At 40.0% G+C, this 21,768-nt stretch overlaps 3 protein-coding genes across 7 annotated transcripts in view; 1 reads left to right on the forward strand and 2 right to left on the reverse strand.

The window, feature by feature from the left end:
- luzp1 (leucine zipper protein 1) overlaps positions 1 to 2,588 on the reverse strand; it is a 47,628-nt gene extending 45,040 nt beyond the window's left edge. For 2 of the 3 annotated variants that reach the window (XM_027274506.1, XM_027274508.1), the window contains exon 1: positions 2,227 to 2,588. The gene's annotated coding sequence lies outside the window, so the exon portion shown is untranslated. Of the gene's footprint in view, positions 1 to 1,111; positions 1,188 to 2,226 lie in introns of all 3 variants that reach the window. The other variant, XM_027274507.1, reaches the window with a different exon arrangement.
- Positions 2,589 to 8,314: 5,726 nt separating this feature from the next.
- ptafr (platelet-activating factor receptor) lies at positions 8,315 to 10,704 on the forward strand. The gene is made up of 2 exons (XM_027274509.1): positions 8,315 to 8,389; positions 8,623 to 10,704. Exon 2 carries the CDS (start codon positions 8,626 to 8,628, stop codon positions 9,754 to 9,756), a length of 1,131 nt encoding a protein of 376 aa, XP_027130310.1. The 5' UTR covers positions 8,315 to 8,389; positions 8,623 to 8,625; the 3' UTR covers positions 9,757 to 10,704.
- Positions 10,705 to 10,772: 68 nt separating this feature from the next.
- LOC113744544 (uncharacterized) lies at positions 10,773 to 16,291 on the reverse strand. 3 transcript variants are annotated; one of them, XM_027274511.1, is made up of 7 exons: positions 16,262 to 16,291; positions 15,157 to 15,267; positions 14,385 to 14,489; positions 13,117 to 13,392; positions 11,329 to 11,460; positions 11,215 to 11,242; positions 10,890 to 11,120 (listed from the first exon to the last, which is right to left on the reverse strand). In XM_027274511.1, the coding sequence occupies exons 3-7, from the start codon at positions 14,404 to 14,406 to the stop codon at positions 10,994 to 10,996; spliced, it is 585 nt and encodes a 194-aa protein (XP_027130312.1). In that variant the 5' UTR covers positions 14,407 to 14,489; positions 15,157 to 15,267; positions 16,262 to 16,291; the 3' UTR covers positions 10,890 to 10,993. The 3 variants fall into 3 exon arrangements, with proteins under 3 accessions (XP_027130311.1, XP_027130312.1, XP_027130313.1); XM_027274512.1 differs by lacking the exon at positions 16,262 to 16,291 and adding an exon at positions 15,414 to 15,432; XM_027274510.1 differs by lacking the exons at positions 15,157 to 15,267; positions 16,262 to 16,291 and adding an exon at positions 14,582 to 15,125 and having other exon boundaries at positions 10,773 to 11,120.
- Positions 16,292 to 21,768: the final 5,477 nt, after the last annotated feature.

Here is a 21,768-nt window from a genome sequence, read left to right on the forward strand (position 1 = left end):
CAACCTTGACAGCACAAACTGCAGACATTCCCTCCACATGCGGTGTCATAATCTCCCCAAAAATACCATAGGAAACCCTTTTCGCACATCTCCCACCATGACAAGCTGCCATGCAAGTGCCTGTTGCAGAATCCAAGAGGAAAGTGCATTCGCAGCAGCACAAGCTGGTAGCTCAGCTGGTATAATCTACAGCTGGCTGGGAGGGCGAGCCTTACTGGAAAGTCATCAGTGATTTTCTTTTTTTTTTTGTCTCCTTCATGTCTGAAACAGGTCAAGGCAGGTCCCCTCCATCTCCTTCCCTCCCTGTGCTGCTCTTTACGAGCCCCACCTGGCAGATTAGTATTTCTCCACTACAACTACCTTTTCTGCTGTTGACACATGCACACACACTCTCCTCTATTACTGTCGGGGTGAGGCAGCACAGGGCTCGCACTGTTCAGACACTTGGTTTCATACATGTATGTATAAGCTCATGTAGCACAACACATTCCGCTTCACGTGATGGAAAACAAACACCTACAAACAGAGCAAACATGTTATGCCTACACTGTTTGTTGGTTTAACATCACCAAAGTAGGACTGCAGCTTCTTTGTGTCAATAATCTTTAAGATGCTTAAAAATGGTCACCACAGTTTCCCATATCTGTCGGTGACTTCTTCGGATTGCTTATTTTGTCGAATGAATACTCCAAAATACCAAGATATTCATAATACAGACATATAAACACAGAAAAGCAACAAATCCTCACAGACACACATAGAGTGCCTTTAATGTTTTTGCACACTGTACAATGAAATGTTGGTGTGCAGCTCCTAAAACTCTTCATTTAACATTCCACACATGCACACACCTGCCCGTACAGATAAATGATGATAAAAAAAGATCAAAAGTAGTAATAAAAATAAGTGTCACAACAGATACTACTATTGTCTGCTGTGTCAAATGCTATTGCACATTGTAAAACATTATTGCATGTGATATAAAGATAGATGTTACAGCACATTTCATCCAGTTTTTTTTTTTTTTTGCATGACAAATTATTTTATCTACAAGTTAATGATTTAAGGTATCCTGCTCATCAACACTAGTTTTCTATCTAGACTAACTTACATTAGTAGATCCATAGCCTTGGAGTCAGCTCTTTATGCGGTTACATTGAGGTTGTCCACCATCCAAAAACTGACCTCTGCACACAGAACACATGCACAACTCATTTATCATCACAGGTTCAGGATGTCAACACTCATTCAACAGACTTAAGACCTAAATATTGCTGTGTTTGCCTCCCTGATGTAAAATAATTATAATATCGTCTCAATGGGTTGTGTATTTCCAAGGTGAACATGTCCTCATGGAGACTTTGTGTCCCACCTTACATGAACAACTGGGCTACTAACACAATGTGTCATAACCACAACACATCAAACAGTATCTCTTCTGCAGGAAATATATGTGTGTATGGGTAAACACACTTTATCCTTCACTATATCCTGAAGCAAAAAAAAAGGGCCTTTGGAAGTCTTGATAAGATCAACAAAGCAAAGTGAAACATTTTTTGCTTCCTGCATGAAAAAATACCCTCAAATTCCTGCAGAAGAAACCCGGGGAATTACACTTTGACTTGCCAAGTTACATTTTGAAACATCCTTACTCGGTGGCCAAAACCCTAGACCAGACTGCATGAATGTCAGGAGTGTTTAATGTTTTCCCCCACAATGCCATGTTCTCAGATATATCTTTAAAAAACAAGATGTAGTAAGAGCTGCAGTTTATATTAAGGAAAAAAAAAAGGCTGATTTTATTTTAAGTGCGTAGATACAGACAAACATGCAAGCCTGGAAATTGTGCCAGCAAATCCATAAAACCTGCGATGTGTTGTGGAAATAAGACGTTAAAGGAGTCTGCAGAGCTACAGTTTAACCACCTGAGGTTTTCGCCGCAGTCCTGGATGCTTCATGTTGGCTACAAAACGAGTAGAAGAAGATGAGGAGGAGGAGGAGGAGGAGGAGGTGGAGAAGAACAAGAAGGAGGAGGTGGTGAAAGAGGAGGAGGAGGAGGAGGGTTGAAAAACTTGCCGCAGTTCAGACTTCTGCAGTCCCGACTGACTGGGTCCAACTCAGGAAGCCGCTGTCTGAACCCCCTCAACAAAAACCCCTGCACCCCTATTCAACAAAAAAACTATAATAATAAAAAAAAACACTGAAACACAAAGAGTCAAACTTTACCTTTAGCTGGTCCACCGCCGGGTCAGGAGAAAAAAAAAAACGCCACGGTAAATCCAACAACTTCACACGGCTTCAGCTCATGCGGACGGTGGGACTCGCTGGTGCCGACACGGCGAGGACAAGTTCATCCACATATCCGCAGATACAAACCAGAGAGAGTGTTTTTTTTGGTTTCCCCTCTTCACCTAAACTCGAGTCGGTCCTTTCCTCTCGGATATTCCCCTCCCTGGCTCGTTTGAGATCAAACCATCACATTCCACCGCGTCCTTAACAATGAAAAAAGGTGGGTTTTCCTTTTCTGCTGCCGGAGGACCCACCCCTCGGGATGACTCTGCCCGGTCTGACCGCAAAGAGAACGCCCTTCCCGGCTTCGAGGTCCCGCCTCTCTCCCCCACATAAAACATACGCAACTCTGTCCGGTGGGGAGAAATGAATCCAAGCAAAGGTTGAGTTAATGCATCTCCCTTTCTCTCTCTCTCTCTACACACACAAAGACACATACAACTATATATTTTTGAATTAAACTAAATAAACAACAGACTTACTTTAAGCTTCCCATTGTGTATTACAGTTTAAGTCCCTATTGCAGTATTAAAGAGAGCTTATACAGGAATTAACTACCAAAAGTATCATAAAGTGGCCATAAACCTGAACCAGTAACACCTGTAGTAATGCTATATGAGTCTTAAAGTGAGGAAAATGACTGAAAAATACTAATAAGATGCATTTTCCAGTGGCGTTCACATATTATAAATCCCTATTGTGTTGTTACATGTCTTTCTAATTTGTTTGTGTGCCCTGAAATGCACATAAAACACCCAGAAACTGCAAACTGACTGATTATTCTACTTAATTAATGGTATAAATATGTCCAAATACCACGAGTGTTGGATCTGTGTTCAGGGGTTGCGAAGAAGCAGTCTAAAATGTATGCAACTGACACCTTAACTGTCAAATGTTAAATCCATGACCTCTTTTGGATTGTTCAACTTGAAATCTAGTTTCTCTGGTTTGTAATGCTTACCTTTATAAATATGATCTGATGCTATAAACAGTGATTGTGACTCAGGGGGTAAAATGTAATGACGTGTCACGATCCTATAGGAAATAGGATTCCTTTGAAGACCCTTCATGGTCTGACCCCACTTTAGAAAAGTTTGTTTTTTATGCTATGTTGAAAATCAGAGGACTTCAGTCAATAGTCTGTCGCTCTGTGATGGTCGATAATGCTGCTGGGTCATCCTGGAGCTTGAACCAGGAGCCATGTCTTATCATTTTCTTCCCTGGAGTTCAAACCCAGTGCAGTACAGACTGCCTGACCTTCAAGACAGACACATGAATCAGTCTGTGCTGTCACTGTACCTGAGTATGAAATACTCCCCCCGGTTTTAACTGGTGTTTTTGAGGGCGCTTACTTCAAATCCAGACGTGTATTGTTTGCTCAGTATATTGCTGCATAATTATGACATGGCAGTAAATTCTTCATCAGGATTTTATTTCATTCACTTACGTAAGTGTGGAAATGTTTTCAGTGAGATGACAAAATACCTCCCAACTCTTATGAATGTGATAAGCAGCCAGCGAACCAGGTGGAGTTCAGCCCACTCATACACACACTCTGACACAATAAAGTGTTTGTTTTTCTATCTCTTCAGCAGTTGACTGATCATTATGAAACCTTCTTTATTTTGTGCCGTCATTTAAAAAAAAATCAAAAACAAAATCTATACTGCTTTGTTGCTATTCAAAAGTAACATCAGCAGCGCATTGTTGCTCTCTGTGAGAAGGAGAGGCTTAAAAATACAGTTAGTCATCAAAAGTCACAGGTTTATCAGTGACCTTGACCATGCGCTTGTGTTAAACAATCCTTCGTTGAGATTCCCACAGTCAAGTAAAAGGCCATACTTCTCTAATCATATCGTTTGACATAATAAGAAAGGCGAGTTATAAATAATGTCACAGTGTTGCTCGTTCTAGGTGGGAAAAAGGCCAAAGATACCAAGTAATCAAAGAGCGCTAAAGGCATAACCAGGCAAGCCCAGACACCTGAACGCCACAGCAGGAAAAGCCAAGCGCAGGTGTATGTGAATAATCTCTGTGCATACATATTTCTGTATGAACTCAGTCTGTCTGTATGCTAATGTGTCTTAAAAGATAAAGCCACAGTGTGAGAGAGAGAAACCGAGGCTTATCCACTCTCCAGAGGTTCTGGTCTGCTGTAGACATTAAAACATTGATCTATGAAGAAGCAACACACAAAGAAATCCATCAGGGCAATAGAAACAGAGAGATGACATATTAGTGAAGACAGACATGGAAAATACCTCTATTTTATGAGGATGTGTATTGGTCATGTTTCATTCATCTTGAGAGGGTTGGCTCATGCACAGACAAGTTCCTGTCATTTTGGGAATTTGCCATAATACATCAAATGATGTAAATGCAAATGCATAATACAGACTGCTATCTAATGCATAAGAACAGGGCTGTAGGGAATGTAATCTCCTACAGCGTTTACTGTAGCACACACAGGGAAGCTGATTCAGGAAGAGCAGTGTGCAAGCCAACATCCTTCCTAATTACAAACATCCTTCACCGCCCAGCAACATTAACTTGTTTGTTCTAGTGAGAATTTGTTGATGAACAGCACAAATCATAATCAAATTATCTCACCGGTCGTCTTTCAAAAGAAAGCCCGTGTGATTTCGGTGTTTGTATTTCACATTTAAGGTACTTTATCTTATCCAGAGCAACTTGCAGTGGCTGCAATAGCAGACGAATCTCTAAGAATCCTGCGTAGATTACCAAAATTACAAGCAGTCATCAGTACAGAGTGCAAGGATCGGGTCAATAATCACCTGAAGATAGTCTTTGAAGTATAAAATGAGCATGTATAACATAAAAGCAGGCAAGAGTAGGAGGATTTTATGCCACAATTTGGTTTATACTGGAGATTTCCTACTTTATGTCCTTTTTAGAGCCGGGATAAGGATTAATGTGCTTAATTCACTATCCTCTCAGAGTGGGTTATGGCTAGTATTTAAACAGATGTAACACTGATGGATCAAAATGTGGGGCAGCTTGTCATGTAATGCCATCAAGCACTGACAACATTGTGCAACATTGTGTGTGAACTAATACGCGTTTGGTTTTCAAAGACATCCTCAGTTGTACTGTAATACTGTCACGTGAAACTAAAAACTGTATTTTCAACGTAAATCACCAATGGTTGACTTGACCCTGAATTTGGAAATACAGAGAGAGTTCCACATGTTTTGATAGATATAAAAAAATCTTGTCTTACCGTCAGGTCCTATATTATCTTGAGGTACAGATGCCTCAGCCTGTCTCGCTCACCCTCCCATGGCCTTCTCTTTCTCACTGCAGGGGGACATTCCTCAAACTTCAGCCTCTGGCATGCAGTAAATCTGTGAGAAAGACCTACACTCTATGGTCTGCCAAGAAGTTCCTGCCATGCAAGACATGCAGCTGAGCACTACCTATTTATCAGTTCTCAGCCTCATACTTTCTCTCTGTTCTTAATAAGTGGCCTGAGAGTACAACCATGGTCTACCCGTTTGTAAAATATCATACTAGAGCTTTTCATGTCTGCCAGAGGCAAAGTTCTATGGATCAAGGTGAGGTGAAGGAGCAACTGTAAAAAGGTGTTAATGGGACATAAAGAGCTCCACACCGGCAGCTCCCTCCCTTCCTGTCTCCCAGAGGAATGCATGACTCTGACTTCTGACTACATAGCTAGCTTTCCCATTAAAAAAATAGGTCCTGGCAGCATTCCCCTCTCCGTGTCTCTGCACACCTGGACTGAAAGTAGAACCACTCCTTGGGAGGAAGGATTCCTCGGACTGACCTGTGCAGCAGTGCATAACATCAGAGATCACCTGCATGAATCTGTATCTCATTATTTTTCTGGGATGGTTAGAGGCCGCATAGAGGAGGAAATCTGAGAAAAAGAGATGAAGGGGCATGCAGGCGAGAGCCAGAGGCAGGTGTGCAGCCTATGGGAGAATTTATGAAGCGTATCACTACTGCCAGCATAACATGGGATGTCTATATTTGAATCCAACAGTTTGATCCATCCAACATTACACTGTAGAAAATTGCAAGCTGGTTCAACTTCGTAAAATAGGTTAGTCACAAGCATTACAGTCAAATTTGCTACCTCTTTGTTAGTCTAATGGGCGAATGAAAAGCTGGTCCACTGTTCCATGGCCAGGCTGGAATACACATTGCTCCTCCTGGAATTAACTTTCCTGGGGAGGCTGAGCAGTTTGAAACCTTGATAATGAGAGCACATGCTCCGGTCTTCCTTTTTAAAAATGGTGACTCAGAGTCTCATAGGAGAAACTCACTTGTAACCCTGGGGAGAACTCCAACACAACAACGATCAGATCAGCTTCAACTCATGAAAAAGTTTCATATATCATATATTTTTTCTTTAACTACATGAAAGAATAGTCTCTGGAGAGTTTTATGTCTGAGACGTAAGTACAATTAATATGAAATGTGTAATTAAAGTTGTGGTATTTACAAACCAATGATAAAAGATTTGTTGTTTCTGTACACAGTATAGTTGAAAACAATTACACATGTCCAATACTTGCACTTACTGACCCAAACCACATTTCACATAAGCTGCTCTCCATTTCACGACCAAGACAAATCTCACTCACTTGCTGTGGAATCTTTTGAATCCACACCCAAACCACGAGTGACAAGATGTATCGTGAAAAGATATTTTACAGTGTAAGCTCGTATACCCACCAATGGCAAAGCCCGTCTGGCAGTCATGCAGGGCACAACCACCAAAAAGCTCTGCTCTCTTGTTCCACCGCCAAGCCATAATAACAGCAATAAGGTTGGGGAGGCTTGTTAACCTTAATCTAGGAATTACACTGTGGCACCAGGGAGAGGAGGTCGTGTTGTGTTGTGTGCTTGTACATAGGAGCTGGAATTAAACATTTACCACAGAGGGGGGGCTGCTGCTGCTGCTACTGCTTTGAACTACACATAGAGTGAGAGTGGTGGTGTAGTCCACAAAGTGCTCTATGGAGCTTCACCTGGGTTAAAATCACTCCACCACTGTACACTGTTTGAAGCAGGGGGAAGTCCTTTGTTCCTTTTATTAGCCTCTTTCTCCCCCATGTGGTTAAAGTGGATCACTGCACACTTGCCTCAGTTGCTGATGAGCCAGAATATAGTTTTATGTGACCCAATTTTACATGGGTTTAGAGAACTGCACAAGAAATCTATAGGTTAAAGCTAGCTATTATATATTTAAAATCTTTCCAACTCTGGAGTAGACTTTCCTCATCCTGCAGTACATTATTTTGGTAAATCATGAAAGTATTTTACTTCTTTTGTAGCCTGATGTGTGGTACTGTTACTGGTATTGTTATGCCCAGCTTGTTGAAGAAAAAATATAGAAGGAGGACCACACAGCAACCACTTATCCAACCATCTATTATTTGTAACCGCTTAATTGGAGCCTCTCCCAGGTGACTTTGGGTGACACCCTGGACAACTGGACACTTATCACCAGGAACCTTCCTGCTGTTAAGTGACAGCAGAAAGAACTGTCGCTGTTAAAATCTAGACGTTAAATATTTGGAGCTTGGAGTAAAAAAACTCATAAAGTTAGACAAACTTTTTGGCTCCTGTTTTGGGCAAATTGCATTGGGGTTGTGATAACGTAATTATTGGGTTGAGTAAAGTTACTACTTTAGTAAAGTATCTCTAATACTCAGAAGTGAGTTTAAAGCAATAATTATGTTTTTTCACCTGATACTCCACAATACAGCACAGCATGTTGTGACAATGACCTTTTATAGCTTCATACTTTAGACTTTTGTTTTGAAATGTGACCCGTCATGTTTCAATTAACCTCCTCTTGCTCTTTCATTTCTATGTGTAATGGAAAAAAAAAAATACTACCTGTAAAATTCCACGATGTTTCATTTTGACGGACAAGATACAATGTGACAATGTATGTGGCGCGTTGCAACATGCTGGGATTTCCTAAGAAAGGAAAACACTGACTCCTCCTCCTTCATAAACACACCCTCTAACTGTTTAACAGAGTTACAGTGACATTCAGTCTTCATATCCTGAGCCGTTTTAGAAGAAGCAGAGAGGAAGCGGCCTGGTAAGTTGAAAATTTGCTCTTTTTTTTTCTACATATCAAGGCAGGCAGATCAACTCAAGCCTGTTTTAGCCTGTGAAGCTGATTTATGAATTGTGACTTGAGAGGAAAGCTTACTTTTAACACAAATCTCCCACACTAAGATTAAGGTAGAAAGTGTGCCTCTTTTAAAAACATAACAAGATTGCTTTATGTTGTGACTGGACATTACACTGATGCTTTTCTCCAACATACAGAAAATGCTGGTCTCCACGACAGAACAAGTTGCTGTAACAGTAACACCTAGCCTGGACTCTTCAGTCGGTATCGACTCAAACTTCCTCGACTCAGAATTTCGTTACAGCCTCCTCCCAGTTGTCTATGGCATCATCTTTGTCCTGGGCCTCTTGGCCAACATCTACGTGCTGTTCGTGCTGCGCCGCCTCCGTGAAGCCAAGGCCATGGGAGAAATTCGAATCTACATGACAAACTTGACCATCGCTGATCTCCTTTTTGTGTGTGCCCTTCCATTTTGGATTGATTATTATGGTCGCCACGGTAACTGGATCTACACAGACTTCATGTGCCGGGTGACTGGCTCATTGTTCTTCATCAACACCTACTGCTCCATCCTCTTCCTTGGAGCCATCAGTGTCAACCGGTACTGGGCAGTCACACGGCCTCTGGATGCAGCCTCTTCAGACCACAGGCGACGTGGGATAATCGTGTGTGTTGTCATCTGGGTGTTGACCATGTCAATGGCTATTCCATTTCTGGCATCTCCTGGGACCAACACTGACAAGAATATGACTCGCTGTTTTGAGGGATACCACAATCAAACTGATACAGAGAAAAAAAAAGTCGCTGCTACACATTTTGCAATAATTGGGATGTTTTTTATTGTCTTTTTTCTTGTTGTGGTGTGTAATTTCCTCATTGCTCGAGCCTTACTTTCTCAAAGTGCTCCTCAGACACAATTCACCTCTCTGACTTCAAAGCCCAGGGGTGTGAAACGGAGGGCTCTGCAGATGTTGTGGGCAGTGGTCGGAGTGTTTGTTCTGTGTTTTCTGCCTCACCATGTAATTCAAGGCCTTTGGACTTTGGCTGTGTTACAGATCGAACAGGGCTGGGGTCACGTAACATGGGACCAGAAGACTCGTCAAGCACTCAATGACGCACATCAGATCACCTTGCTTCTTATGGGCCTGAACTGCATTTTAGATCCTATCGTTTATTGTTTTGCCACAAGGAAGTTTAGAAGGTTCGTCATGGCCCATGTTAAAAAGTTTACAAAAGGTGAAGGGTGTTCACAAACGGTCGAAACTCAGCTCTCCATGGACAGTAGGAATCAGAGCCAGAAATTGCAGAACCAAGAGCCAAATATGGATTGATTTCTAACCAACCATGCTATTTCTGTAACACATTATCCTTGTCAGGGTTGTGGGGACTACAGCTCATCCCAGCTGACATTAGGCGAGGCTGGACAAGTCATCAATTCATCACAGGACTATGAATCGACAAACATATGTAATATTTGTATACAAATGTAGATACTATTGCTTAACGTGTGTGAAAGACGTGTGTCTATGTAATTTATTGTTTCTAACTCTGCAATCTCAGAATCTCATTTATTCTGTGAAAACTGAATGGAGTGTCATTGTCTTCACCTTTCATTTGTACATGTTGCAGGATTGCAGCATATTGTGGTGTGCATTGCACCAGTCCTTCTCTTTCTCTCTCTCTCTCTCTCTTTTCCTGTGTGAACTTTTGGGCTGAAAAACAGAAGCAGAAGTACATTAGCCGAACATTTACGACTTAAGACTAGCAGGACAAGACATTGCAGGCCTTTTTTGGGTGGGCAGAGTGAAGATTCTCACTAGATAACACACGCACACAGAGTGAAATATGTTATGACATAATGATGTTGTCTGACATTAGATTATATCCTCTTTTTTTAAACCAGGGAGCTGTTTGAGCTGCTTCCCCTCTGCCTTTGAATATTGTGACATACATTATGTCTCACAATAGAAAATCCCATTATTCTCTGTCCAAAAAAAGCCAGTGCTTATTATTATTCAGCTATCTGCTCTATATGTATTTATTCTATATTTTTTATGTACCATGAGCTTACCAGCTGTTGCAAAACAGATTTATGGTGGAATTTTCTTAACCAAGTGGAAAAGTTTTTATTATCTTGAATTGTATTCTAAAGTGTGTGTATTGTTGTTTTGATCTTTCAAAAAGAAATTGTAATGTTTTTTTGTAGCTAACTCTTATAATTTAAAATTGTATTTGTGCATTCAAATTTTCTGTATCGAAGTGATTAAACAGTCCATTTTCATCACACAGGGTACATCTACTTATTAATAGTTGATGTGATTTGAGACACACAGAAGATTGAACGGGATTCACAGGTGTTACAGGTTTTATTAACATGTACAAACAGTGAATGAAGAGCCTTTTACTGTGTTGTAGGAACAGTTTCACTCAGCAAGCACTGCAGTCAGTTTTACCATATTTAGATTAGATGAGATTAGATGGCACTGTAATGGCAACAGGTAGCAGCAGTGTGCAGATTAAAGGAAATCTCTTTTTAGGCACATCTTCACCCTCATCTAAGCCGGATGTTTATGAAAGACTGGAGTACACATTATCTGTATTCATATTGGCCTGGTCCAGATCACTGTAGGCTTGGTTGGTGCTTGTGTAATTCATGTACACATCTGCGTCATTGTCAATCTTTGGAAGATTTCCCCTGTTATTTAAAAAAAATGTGATTAGACTGTGACAGCATGCAAACAAATTGTAAACATTACCATCAATATATTCGTTTTACTCAAGAAACTTACTCTGGTGACTTTTCTGGAACAGCAAAACCTTAAAAAAAAAAAAAAGTTGAAATCATCCACAGAAGGTTTGCTTAAAATATAATCCAACAGGAAATGATCTGTGGTGTTCTTTACCTCTAGCCGCAGTGTTCAAGGTGGTTGGTGTGTCATTGAGTCTTCGCGAGTACAGCCAAAAGATAATAGCGATGTTGATCATCAGGGCCAGAAGAGAGAAGACAAAAGCAGCGATTCCTAAATTCTCACCAACTATTATAAGTTGGGAAAACAGCACAGAATTTGCAGGAGAAAGGTTTTAGCTGCAAGTCACAGCAAAAATGATAAACAGTTGAAAAAACAAAAATGGTATTCTATCTTTGTGCATGTTCAAACATTAGATAGATATCAGCAGATATATCTGCGCTTATGATTGTCAAATTTAACACCAAATGATATGAAATTTCATCCTCTAGAGGGCACTGACAAGTTTCACTTTCAGCCGTAATTCTTCAGAACATATTTTGATCATGATTCTTACCAACCAAATTTAAACATGCAATGATTCCTTATTTGCCCACTTTGGAAGCACAGTGTGTATGCTACTGTATACATACAGTATGTCCTGTCTTTACAACCATGCCCTGTTAACAAGCATTATGAAAGTCCCTTGTTGCTCCATGGCTGTCATTAAACAATAAAAATGCAAAGAGCAAATGACAGATAAAGAAGACATCATATACAGAAGTGAAAATGAAAATGGTATGATGTGGGACCTGGCCAGTCAATACGTGTACATCATCAGAGGGTAGTAAATAAAGTTAATGAGTAAATGACATGTGCTGATTGTGCCTGTATATGTATGTTGGAGAGTTGGTTTTGATCGCTTATCCACTTGAAAGACCGCTGGGTGCAAAGTGCATTTTAACCTTCACCTTCAGTAATTCACGCCGACCTACCTTACCTAATAATGAATCTTGTAACCAAATGCCTGGTTTTCATCTACTGACTAAGGTAAATAAGCAGAATAAGCATCAACAGCAATCAAAATTGATTAAAAATTGAAAAAACAGCAGTGATATAATTACTTCACAGCGATTGAGAAAAATTGTGTCTTAACGTCAAAGAAATATACTATCCGAAGATTCAGTAGGTTCTCAACCAATCAACCACTATTTCTTCTTTTTCTATACGCTTATTATTATTTAGCAACAATGTAACATAACTGTTTGCCTAACTGGCCATAGGATTTGGGTTTATACTTTGGACTAAAAAGCAGTATGGTAGAGACATTCAGCAGCAACATTAGCATTCATTTGTAGTCGTGTTTCCAGCCAACTAATGTAAATAGAGTACTTACTCTCTGCTTTTTGGCCTTCAGTAACTTGACCTGAGGTTAAACTATACTGTATAACTGTATAACTCATCAGTTAGTAGCAGGAGATAAGGTTTTAGAGCCTTTTTGCTGTTTGCAAAAGAAATAGTGCTATGGGAGTGGTGAAACAGGAAACAAAATAATGAGGTTGTGGTCTGCAAAAGGAGGAAGTTAAAAGTTGGGTTTTGTTTTTGTCCCTACTAGCCACTGCTTTCCCAAGCCAGTAGTTATGTGATACATCGTTAATATGAACAAATCAACAACGTATCCCGAACAAAAATGTGTGTTTTGTCTTGTGTTTATGACAAAAAATAAATATAAATAAGTAAGACTGTTATCCAAATCAAATGACAGTATCTGTACTGTAGTTTTTTCTTCTTCTTTTTTTTGGTCTCTCCAGTGTAATATGTTTTATAAGTTTTGGCTTTAATGGTGTTTGTTCTGAACGTGTGGAATAATCTTAAAAACAAAATCTCACACCTCACTGTGCAAATCTGTGAACATTTTACACTCATATTATTCAGATATGCAGGAAATAACAACAAACCACCAACCTGTTGCATGCATGGAAACGATATAGACTGTGTGGCTATCGCTCATCACAAAAATAGATCTCATGGCACGGCAACGGTACTCCCCACTCTGCTCTGGTTCGGTGAGGATTAGATCTGTACCGGAACCCACTTCTTGCCAGGTCTGATTTTCATGCCGTTCCCAGATCCAAACAGTGGATGCTGGACTATATGAAGCGCTGCAGTGCAGACTGACTCTTTGACCTGCTGCAACTGGGTAGTCTGGTGTGGCCAACAGCTCCACAGAAGAAGGCATTTCTGGGGGCAAATGGAGGATGAGGAATGAGGAAGTGTAGAAATAAAACGGTTGCATGTAGAAGTTACTGGTATTCTATATATTTTCAGTCACATATGGTTCTAGGGATGGCCTATCTCTGCAACTGTTGGATGTGTTGCTACAAAATTTTGCCCAGACGTTCATGGTCCCCAAAGCACGAGTCGTAGTGACATTGGTAGTGCACTGACCAGTTGTCTAGTGCCAGTCAGCAACTTGACATTTGTAGCTTTAACTAAAATCTCTCAACAACTATTGGACGGATTTCCATACATTTTACAGACATTCATGTCCCCTACTGGTTCTAATCACTTTGGTGATCCTTTAACTTCTCATCTAGGTCAAAGTTTGCTGGCCCATTACCTACAAAAATTAATGACATGTCCATCAGTTTCTTTTTTGTGTTTAGTGCTAAAGAGCAATAAGATAATAATAGTAAGAGCTGTGAAGTGGAAGGAGCTATTTCTGTGAAAACTGTGGTTCAGGCGGTAGAGCGGTAGAGTCCCTGGCTCCTTCTTTCCACATGCTGAAATGTCCTTGGGCAGGATGCATGGCAGCTTCATACTTGCCTTCAGTGATTTGGATCAACTCTTATGGTTAAATCATCAGTACAAAAGATGAAGAACTCTGTTAGAAAATATCAACTTTTTTGGTAAAAGTCACAGGTAGGTAAATTCTGTTACATATAAGGCTTTTGCAATAGAATTAGGCACATAATACTTTTCAGGCCATATTCTGTAACACTGCACCTTTAAAACGATTTGCCATAACATAAACCTTTAGGACCATTTCATCATCTGGGAGAGTCCAGTTCAGTTGTTAAGTAACATTGAGAATTTTATTTGAAGAAAAAAATGATATGAGAATACAGAATGGGAAAAACACCTCGTACTTCACACTTCCTATTCAACATGAACGTCTTAGCTCAAAAGAATTTAATTTATTGCAATTACTGAAGAATGACATTCTGTATTACCTTCAGTTGTTGAAGTAGACATATTAGCAGTTGTCTGAGCAATTGTGTTATAAGTAGAAGCAGGGGTTCCACTTGTAACAGGGAAATCTGTAGTCGTGGATTTCACTGCAAGAAGCACAAATAAATCAGTTATCAATTAACAGTATATCTGAAATCTGTATTCTGTTATTGCATTTCACTAATAAAAATGTCCTTACCTGTGTTCTCACACAAAAGAAACAGGAGAAAGAAGCTACGCAGCATGTTGTTTTTGAGATGGACAAAGAAAAAATGCCACACTCACTTCAAGCAAACAGGTATAAGAATGAATCAAGTGCTAGAATCACAGCACAGGTAAGAACAGAGGAACAGAAAGAAAAGGAAGTTTCAACTTCCTCGTTCCAACAAAACAGCTGTACAGAGAAAATGCCATATATATGATATGATTTCCCTTTTTTTTTTCACAAGGCAAGCAGCAGAAAACAATATATCCAGCTCCTATATCTAAGCATAGAAGCCTAGGTAAACAAAACTGAAGGATAATAATAGTAGTACAATTAATACAATTGCACACATTAGCATAAAAGGAATCATAATTAAACCTAATCTCACAGATGAAAGCCTTCAGTTTGTAACATTAAAAAGCCGTCAATCAATTTATGACCTGCAGGAAAAACAGTTAACCAGACTCCACAGAACTTTTAATGGTTTTTTAAATTTCAGGGCTGGCGGGCGAGTCTATCAGACTCTCAACACGCTTGGTTTTGAACATTTCATCTCCAACAGTGGTCACCTTCAGGCTCAGGCTGTGATGACAGGTAAGATTGTAGCTGCTGGACAGTTTGACATCAGACTTCTCACCCGAGGCAAATTCTCACTGGCTGCCAATGGAGGTCAGGATGTTCTGCAAAACGCCAAGAAATTAAAGATCAAATATCTGATTGTTTCAAGTTACTAATTTGTGGTTTGATTGTGTAATATTGCTTTGTATTATTTGATGTTCCTGTGAACATGTTACAAAACACTCAACTCACAAACCTGAACCCTTACCTAGAAGACGGAGCCTCATCCACAATCACTACATTACCATAATTATTATGCTACTTATGTGTTTGGTTAACCATGATTAATTCCTGATTTCCTGTCATCCCTAACCCTCTCATACATGCTATTTTCTTTGCTACTGGAGCCAACAAAACACACACACACGTCATGTGTTTGCTAAAACAAGTAAAAACTCACATAGTACAGTGAAAGCTCATTCAAAACTGCTACTGATGTAAATACAATATTAGTTTTTACCAGCAAAAATAGTGAAAGAAGAAAAAGAAAAGTGAAGTAGCATTAACTGGAAACACGTGAGCTTCCTCTTCATTTTATCATACGCAGTACTTCTAGTTTAGAGATTTCCTCTTGTGTTGAAAATATCCTCTTAGCCTGGTAATAGTTTAATACTTTTTAAATGTTTTCTTGTAGTCTTGTCGCCAACTAAAAGCAAGAATCATCTTTGTTTTTCTGTGAGCTCTGTGAGACAATCAATCAACTCAGCTCTATTTAGTATTTAGTAGATTCTTCTTTGTTTTGACTCTATACAAACGGACAACTTTTGTTGCCATGCACGATAAATAGACAGAAACAAACCAGAACACCAAGAGCGCACTTTCATTTCTACATGGACACTGTGAAATTTCGAAATAGACACTGAGAGGACATTGACTTCTTCTCTTGGAGATACAGAGAAGCTTAATGTTCGTGTTTGGGAAAGGAGGAACCATTCTGATCATTACTGTGGTAACCAAGATCAGAGGATAAGTATGTCTAACTCTCCCGACATGCAAGTGTAAACACATTTCCTTGTTTGTAGACTAATGCACATTTATGGACATGTTTCTACATACCCTGTGGCCAGCTGTGACTTCCTCCTAATGAAGTTGTGTATACCAGAGGGGACAGAGGAACCTCTCTGTCTCTGAGAGGAAGATAGATGGTGATACTGTATAATTATCTATGTCTATCCTCAAGTGTGTGTGTGATGTGGGTATATGAGTGTGTGTTTGTGTGTGTGTCTTTACCCCAAGTCATTATTCTTCATTATTCCTCTATTATTCATTACTCATTCATTATTCTGCCTGTACCGCTGGCTACAGTCATGCCTGTTGGTTTGCACTGCAGCCACCACTGTGGCCCCCTGCCAATAGATGACAGTGGAATAATGGGATGATCTATGTAATGTGTCTATAGGCATATACTAATATTATTTGTTTTTACTGACTTGGACAAATGCAAATAACACATTTAAATCTAAACTGTATTGACTATCTATAAATATTGACTTCACTTTGATCTCTAGGGGGAGACAGAAGAAGCTATTATTACATAATATTATATATATAATATATATATATATTAATAATATATATATATATATATTATATAATATATATATATATAGATATATAGATTAATTATATTAGATATAATATAGATAGCTTCTTTCCTGTCACATATATACTGTATATTTATATCTATATTTCCTGTTACTAACTGGAGATAGAAATTTGGAAATCGAGCAGCACAGATAAACAAACAAACAAAAAAACTCATGGTACATTGAACAAAAACAAAAAAAAGCCAATAACAAACAATATAAAATATAATAAAAGCTGTAAATGGATTATGGATCAATGTGGTCCCTGCAAAGAGCAGATGTCTAACAGGCTTTCTTAGAAAGATCCAAGGTCTGAACTTTTTCTGTATCAGTGTATCAGACGAGGTTTGATGGAGGGTTGATTGGTTGTGGAGAGAAAAAAAAACAAAAAACTTTTGAATGAACAGCAGGCACTGCGGTCAGAAGGTTTAATTTACAGGTTAATGATGAACGCAAACACAATCTAACAGCGGAACAATAGCAAACATAGAGGAAGAGTTTCGAAGTCAGTAATATAAAACTCAGCTGCACAGTGTATTTTCAATAACATTAGAAAACATCAGCCAACATAAAGCCAAAAATCAATGTGCATGAGGATGAAAGTGTTATTTCTTCTTTTAAAAGTGACAGTAACAGATTTTTTTAATATGTTAGCACACAGTTATGTATTAGTTACGCAGCAGTTATTGGTGTAACATTAGTATTCGTTTTTTATAAGTCGTGTTTATGTCCAATATTCTCAGTCTCTACTAACTCCTGAGGATATTCTGTGGGACTCAGATTCAGGTGATAATTCTGCTGCTCATGTTATCACAATGTTTTTGTTAAACATTGTTATCATAAAAATGCTGATTATAGCTGCTTTAAACACAACACAAACACTGCTTTGTAGCTTCACTGCAGACCGTGAAGCTACGAAGCAGTGTTTGTGTTTGCAGTAACTGTAACAGACGTTTAGGATCCTTTGAGATTACCAGGTCTATTTCATCGTATTTACAAGACTGGCTGTGTGAAAAGTTCCAGCTTCATTCAAGACTGTGTTTCTTCTCTGTATGCGTTCAGTGAAAGCTCTCACAGAGCTTTAACTGAGCTGTTCAACCACTGGGTGGTGCTCAATACTCACTGTTTCTAGGTCTTTCTATGTATTCATGCATCAACGCCTCAGAATGTACAGTAGCCTTCATTTGAAGCTTTCTTTTTGTGTAATCCCCATCACTCTGCAATCTTAGGCGCTTGATATGAGCGTCTATGGGTCATGTTCCTATTAACTACATCACTATGGAGAAATCCATCAGGCAGGTTTCCAGTGTACTGCAGGATTGGAAATTCTCACTTTGCAGCAGAAATGTTGTCTGCATTTAGATATGTATGACATCTTTTGGTTTGGTTTTTAAATTCAGACATTGTGATTTTATTTAGATTTCAATCACAGTCGGTTTGGTTTTAGATTATGTAATACATCTCCATATATTAGAAGACTAATTTCTGGTTTACAGATTAATTTCCTTCAAATGGTTTAATGCTTGTGTCTACAGCACAACAACCAGACACTCATTTTCAGTGTCTGGCTCTGGGGTGTTTTTTGGTTCACACTTGAATTGCTGTTACCCTCCTCGTGTGCTTTCAGTTTTGTGTCTGTGTTCTGAACATTAGCCCTATGGGGGGGTTACAGTCACTTTGTTACAAAGAAAATACGCCATTGTGTTGTTGAGTGAAGAAAGCATGAGATTCAGTCAGAGATTTCCTCTCAGAGACTCTTGTTCTTGATGACCCAAATGAAATATGAAGTCATTGTGCGTGTGTGCGCGAGCAGAAAGACGAAGGAGTGCTCTCATCCCTGCATCATTTTTTGATGGATACGTTTCCTCCCTCCTCTCGTCACATATCGGTTGTCACGGTGATGACGAGTGGCTTCCTTCTGTTTTTCTGGCGGGCGGTGGGATGTCACAGTCGTACGGGCAGCTGCCAGCAAGCGTCTCACTGCTCCTCCTACAGACCCCCCCACACACATGGCCTCTATTACCCACTCTCCCATTTCAAATGATAAACTCCTCACTTATTGTCCATTTTACCAGTTCTGCCTTCAACGATCCACAACATCCAACACACCATCTTAAACTATGAATATCATTTCTTTCTCCCCCCATCTCCCTCGTCTGACCTGTGTGGTACTTCAGAAATAATAACAGCACTGAGAACATCCACAGCAGTGACAAGAGCTATTACAACACCACGCAACGCGACAACAGAGGACAGACAGCACTCAACTCCAGATGGGCGCTTCCTGTGCCAGGCAGGAAATGGCATTGAGCTCCCTCGCCATCATATTTCATTTTAGCAGAAAACAGAGATGATCATCGCTTCATCTTTAGCTCATCCATCCCCCAACGAGTGAGCTGTAAATTCATTTCAGTCTCTTTGTTCTCCTTCTCTGCGTGGATCCCACTTGGGTTGTTGTTATCACTGGCGAGAAATGCTGGGCATTCAAACTCCAATATTTTGCCTCAGAGCATTCCCTCCGCCTGCTGTGCTGTCTTTCTGGGTGGAATAGAGATGATTCGATCACAGCTGACCACACACAGATGTGCACAACTGCATGGCATGTGTGCTCCTACACAGACAAACACACTTAAATGCACATACATGTGCTACCATTGCACTCATGTTATTTTCAAGGGTCACTCTGCTGAATTTGCTCATGAAGGTCAGTTTACTTGTGCATGAGTTGCATTGTGGGAATTGTAGGGCCTCTCTGACTTGTACCAATGGGTTGCTTTGCCCCAGTATTATTTTCTGTATTACGACATGTGACATGTAATATCTTAATAATTAACAGTATCGCCGCTTGATTGACAGGTAAGTGTTGTCACAGATGGCTGATTCAAGCACCATATTTCGATTAACCCCCAAAGAGACAGATGGGCGATGCTGAGAACAGAAAATTACTTTAAGTCATTGGTGAATGCTTTGTGAAATAAAAGGTTAAAAGACAGACGGTGAGCTGGGCTTCTTGATGTTGGACTAGTAAGTCACATTAGCTGGTTGCTATGTCTTGTGTTGTTGCACTTGCTTGATGTGGTTGTGGCTGAGTCGCTAGTTTTTGATCATCAAGTAATATAATCATTACAAAAACACGTGTACAACTGTTCATGTTTTTAACAGCAGTGTATAAGTTAATTGAACTCTGAAACTGGGTGGGAAACTCCTTGAATCCTTGAATCCTTGAAACATTGCAATCGATCTATATTTTTACATCTGAACCACTTATTATAGCATTTTAATGGTTGTCATGCTTTAATGTTCAGGTTCTCTTGTGTTTGGTCTCTTTTTTGAGAGAGCACTTGACAAAATGTCATATTAATCAAAGCGGAGCCAAAATGTATTGTCTATTATTCTAGTCTATTCTAGTCAGTTCTATTCTTACAGCCCCAAATTACAAATCACAAATTAACCTCAAGGGGTTTTACAATCTGCACAGACATTCTGTTTTTTTGGGGGCGTTTTTATTTTTTATTTTTTGTCATTTGGATAAGAAAAAACTTTCCCCATAAAAGGAAAAAACAGAGCAGGGATTTTTCTTCCAACAGAGGCAGACATGCGATAGATGTCATATGAACACAGTAAACAGAAATAACAGCGCCAGCATCAAACTAAGAGCCTTCACAGAAAGAAAAAGATGCAAAGGAGTTAAAAAAAACAATATTAAAGACCGTTCATTAATGTGTTTCTTTTCTCGTATATATACATATCTGTGTAGGTATGTATGCATGTGTTCGTGGGACTGCATCATCCCAGGCTGCGCGGTGCAGATGATGCGCTCAGTTCTGCTGTGTAGGCCCTGTGTTGAACAGATGTCGCGGACGCTGATACTGTCCCTGCGCTGAGCAGGAACAAATTACAGGCCGATACACACACGAGAGCGCACACGCACTCACACAAGCTGCAAATATAACCTTCAGATTACAGATGGCCCCTATCAGAGGCTGACGGCCGGATTTGCAAGATGTAAATACTGAGGGGGTAATCCAACAACGGGGCAGAGGGGGTTATAACATGGGGCAGAATAGACAGCAGATGGCGGTTTAAAGGACATGACACTGACATTGGGATTATGTTTTTGATGTGCCACAGATAGACCTGCAGTGTTTTATTCTCAACACTAAATGCAGGTGTGTAGTAACCCTCAACATGACATCGTCTCAACATCTTTTCACCTTGTCTTTGGCCACGTTGCAACATGTCAAAAGGTTGCAAACTTCCATTTTTAGTTAATGGAGGTCTTCGCTTAGAGCGACCTTGAGCATCTGAGCAGTAAGCCGCGGAAGCAAGTGCTTTGACTTTCAACCTTGATTTCCCCATGGTGTGCGGCGAGTGATATCAGACAGACAGGGAGGAAGTGAAAGAAAGGCAAACTGGGAAAGAGAAAAAAGAGGAAGCGGTGTTGTCATATCAATGAGGCCTCGTTTAATTCTTGTTCTTGCAGAGGTCACAAGCCAATCGAGCTTGGCATGCTATGATACGGTGTGCCATCCCGGTGAACGTTTTTCTCCCGCACATCCTTTTTCATTTCACCCCCCCCCCCCCCCCCCCCCCCCCTTTCTTCCTCCCTGACTCCCGTCTCTTACATCCTTTTTGTCCTTGCCATAATTTCATCTCTTCGCACGTCATTAGCAAGCTGGTGCCTAATGAATTTCTTATCTCTCTGAATTCAGTGGCTGTTGTGATAACGTTTATTGTGTTCAGTTTTACTATTACACACATCAGAGGCAGGGTTGTGCGTGTGTGAAAGAGATGGGGGAGAGAGGGGAAAGAGACCGAAACAGTGAGATTGGCAAATATTTAGACAGAAAGACAGAGACAAAGAGAGCTCTCAGCAGTGGTGGCATTTCGGTTTTTCCTCCAATATTTAAGTTTGAAATGAACATATGTAACCTAAAATTAAAGTATTAAAATGTGTGCGAGGTGTGGAGGTGGATG

The sequence above is a fragment of the Larimichthys crocea genome, chromosome XXIV, assembly GCF_000972845.2.
Source record: "Larimichthys crocea isolate SSNF chromosome XXIV, L_crocea_2.0, whole genome shotgun sequence".
Classification (NCBI taxonomy): Eukaryota; Metazoa; Chordata; class Actinopteri; family Sciaenidae; genus Larimichthys; species Larimichthys crocea.

Coding starts and splice junctions, on each gene's coding strand:
- ptafr (XM_027274509.1), top strand. CDS start 8,626: ATGCTGGTCTCCACGACAGAACAAGTTGCTGTAACAGTAACACCTAGC.
- LOC113744544 (XM_027274510.1), bottom strand. CDS start 14,627: ATGCTGCGTAGCTTCTTTCTCCTGTTTCTTTTGTGTGAGAACACAG. Junction 11,461..13,116: donor CGTTTCCATGCATGCAACAG/GTTGGTGGTTTG, acceptor AACTTATAATAG/TTGGTGAGAATTTAGGAATC. Junction 11,121..11,214: donor GTTCCAGAAAAGTCACCAGA/GTAAGTTTCTTG, acceptor TTTAAATAACAG/GGGAAATCTTCCAAAGATTG.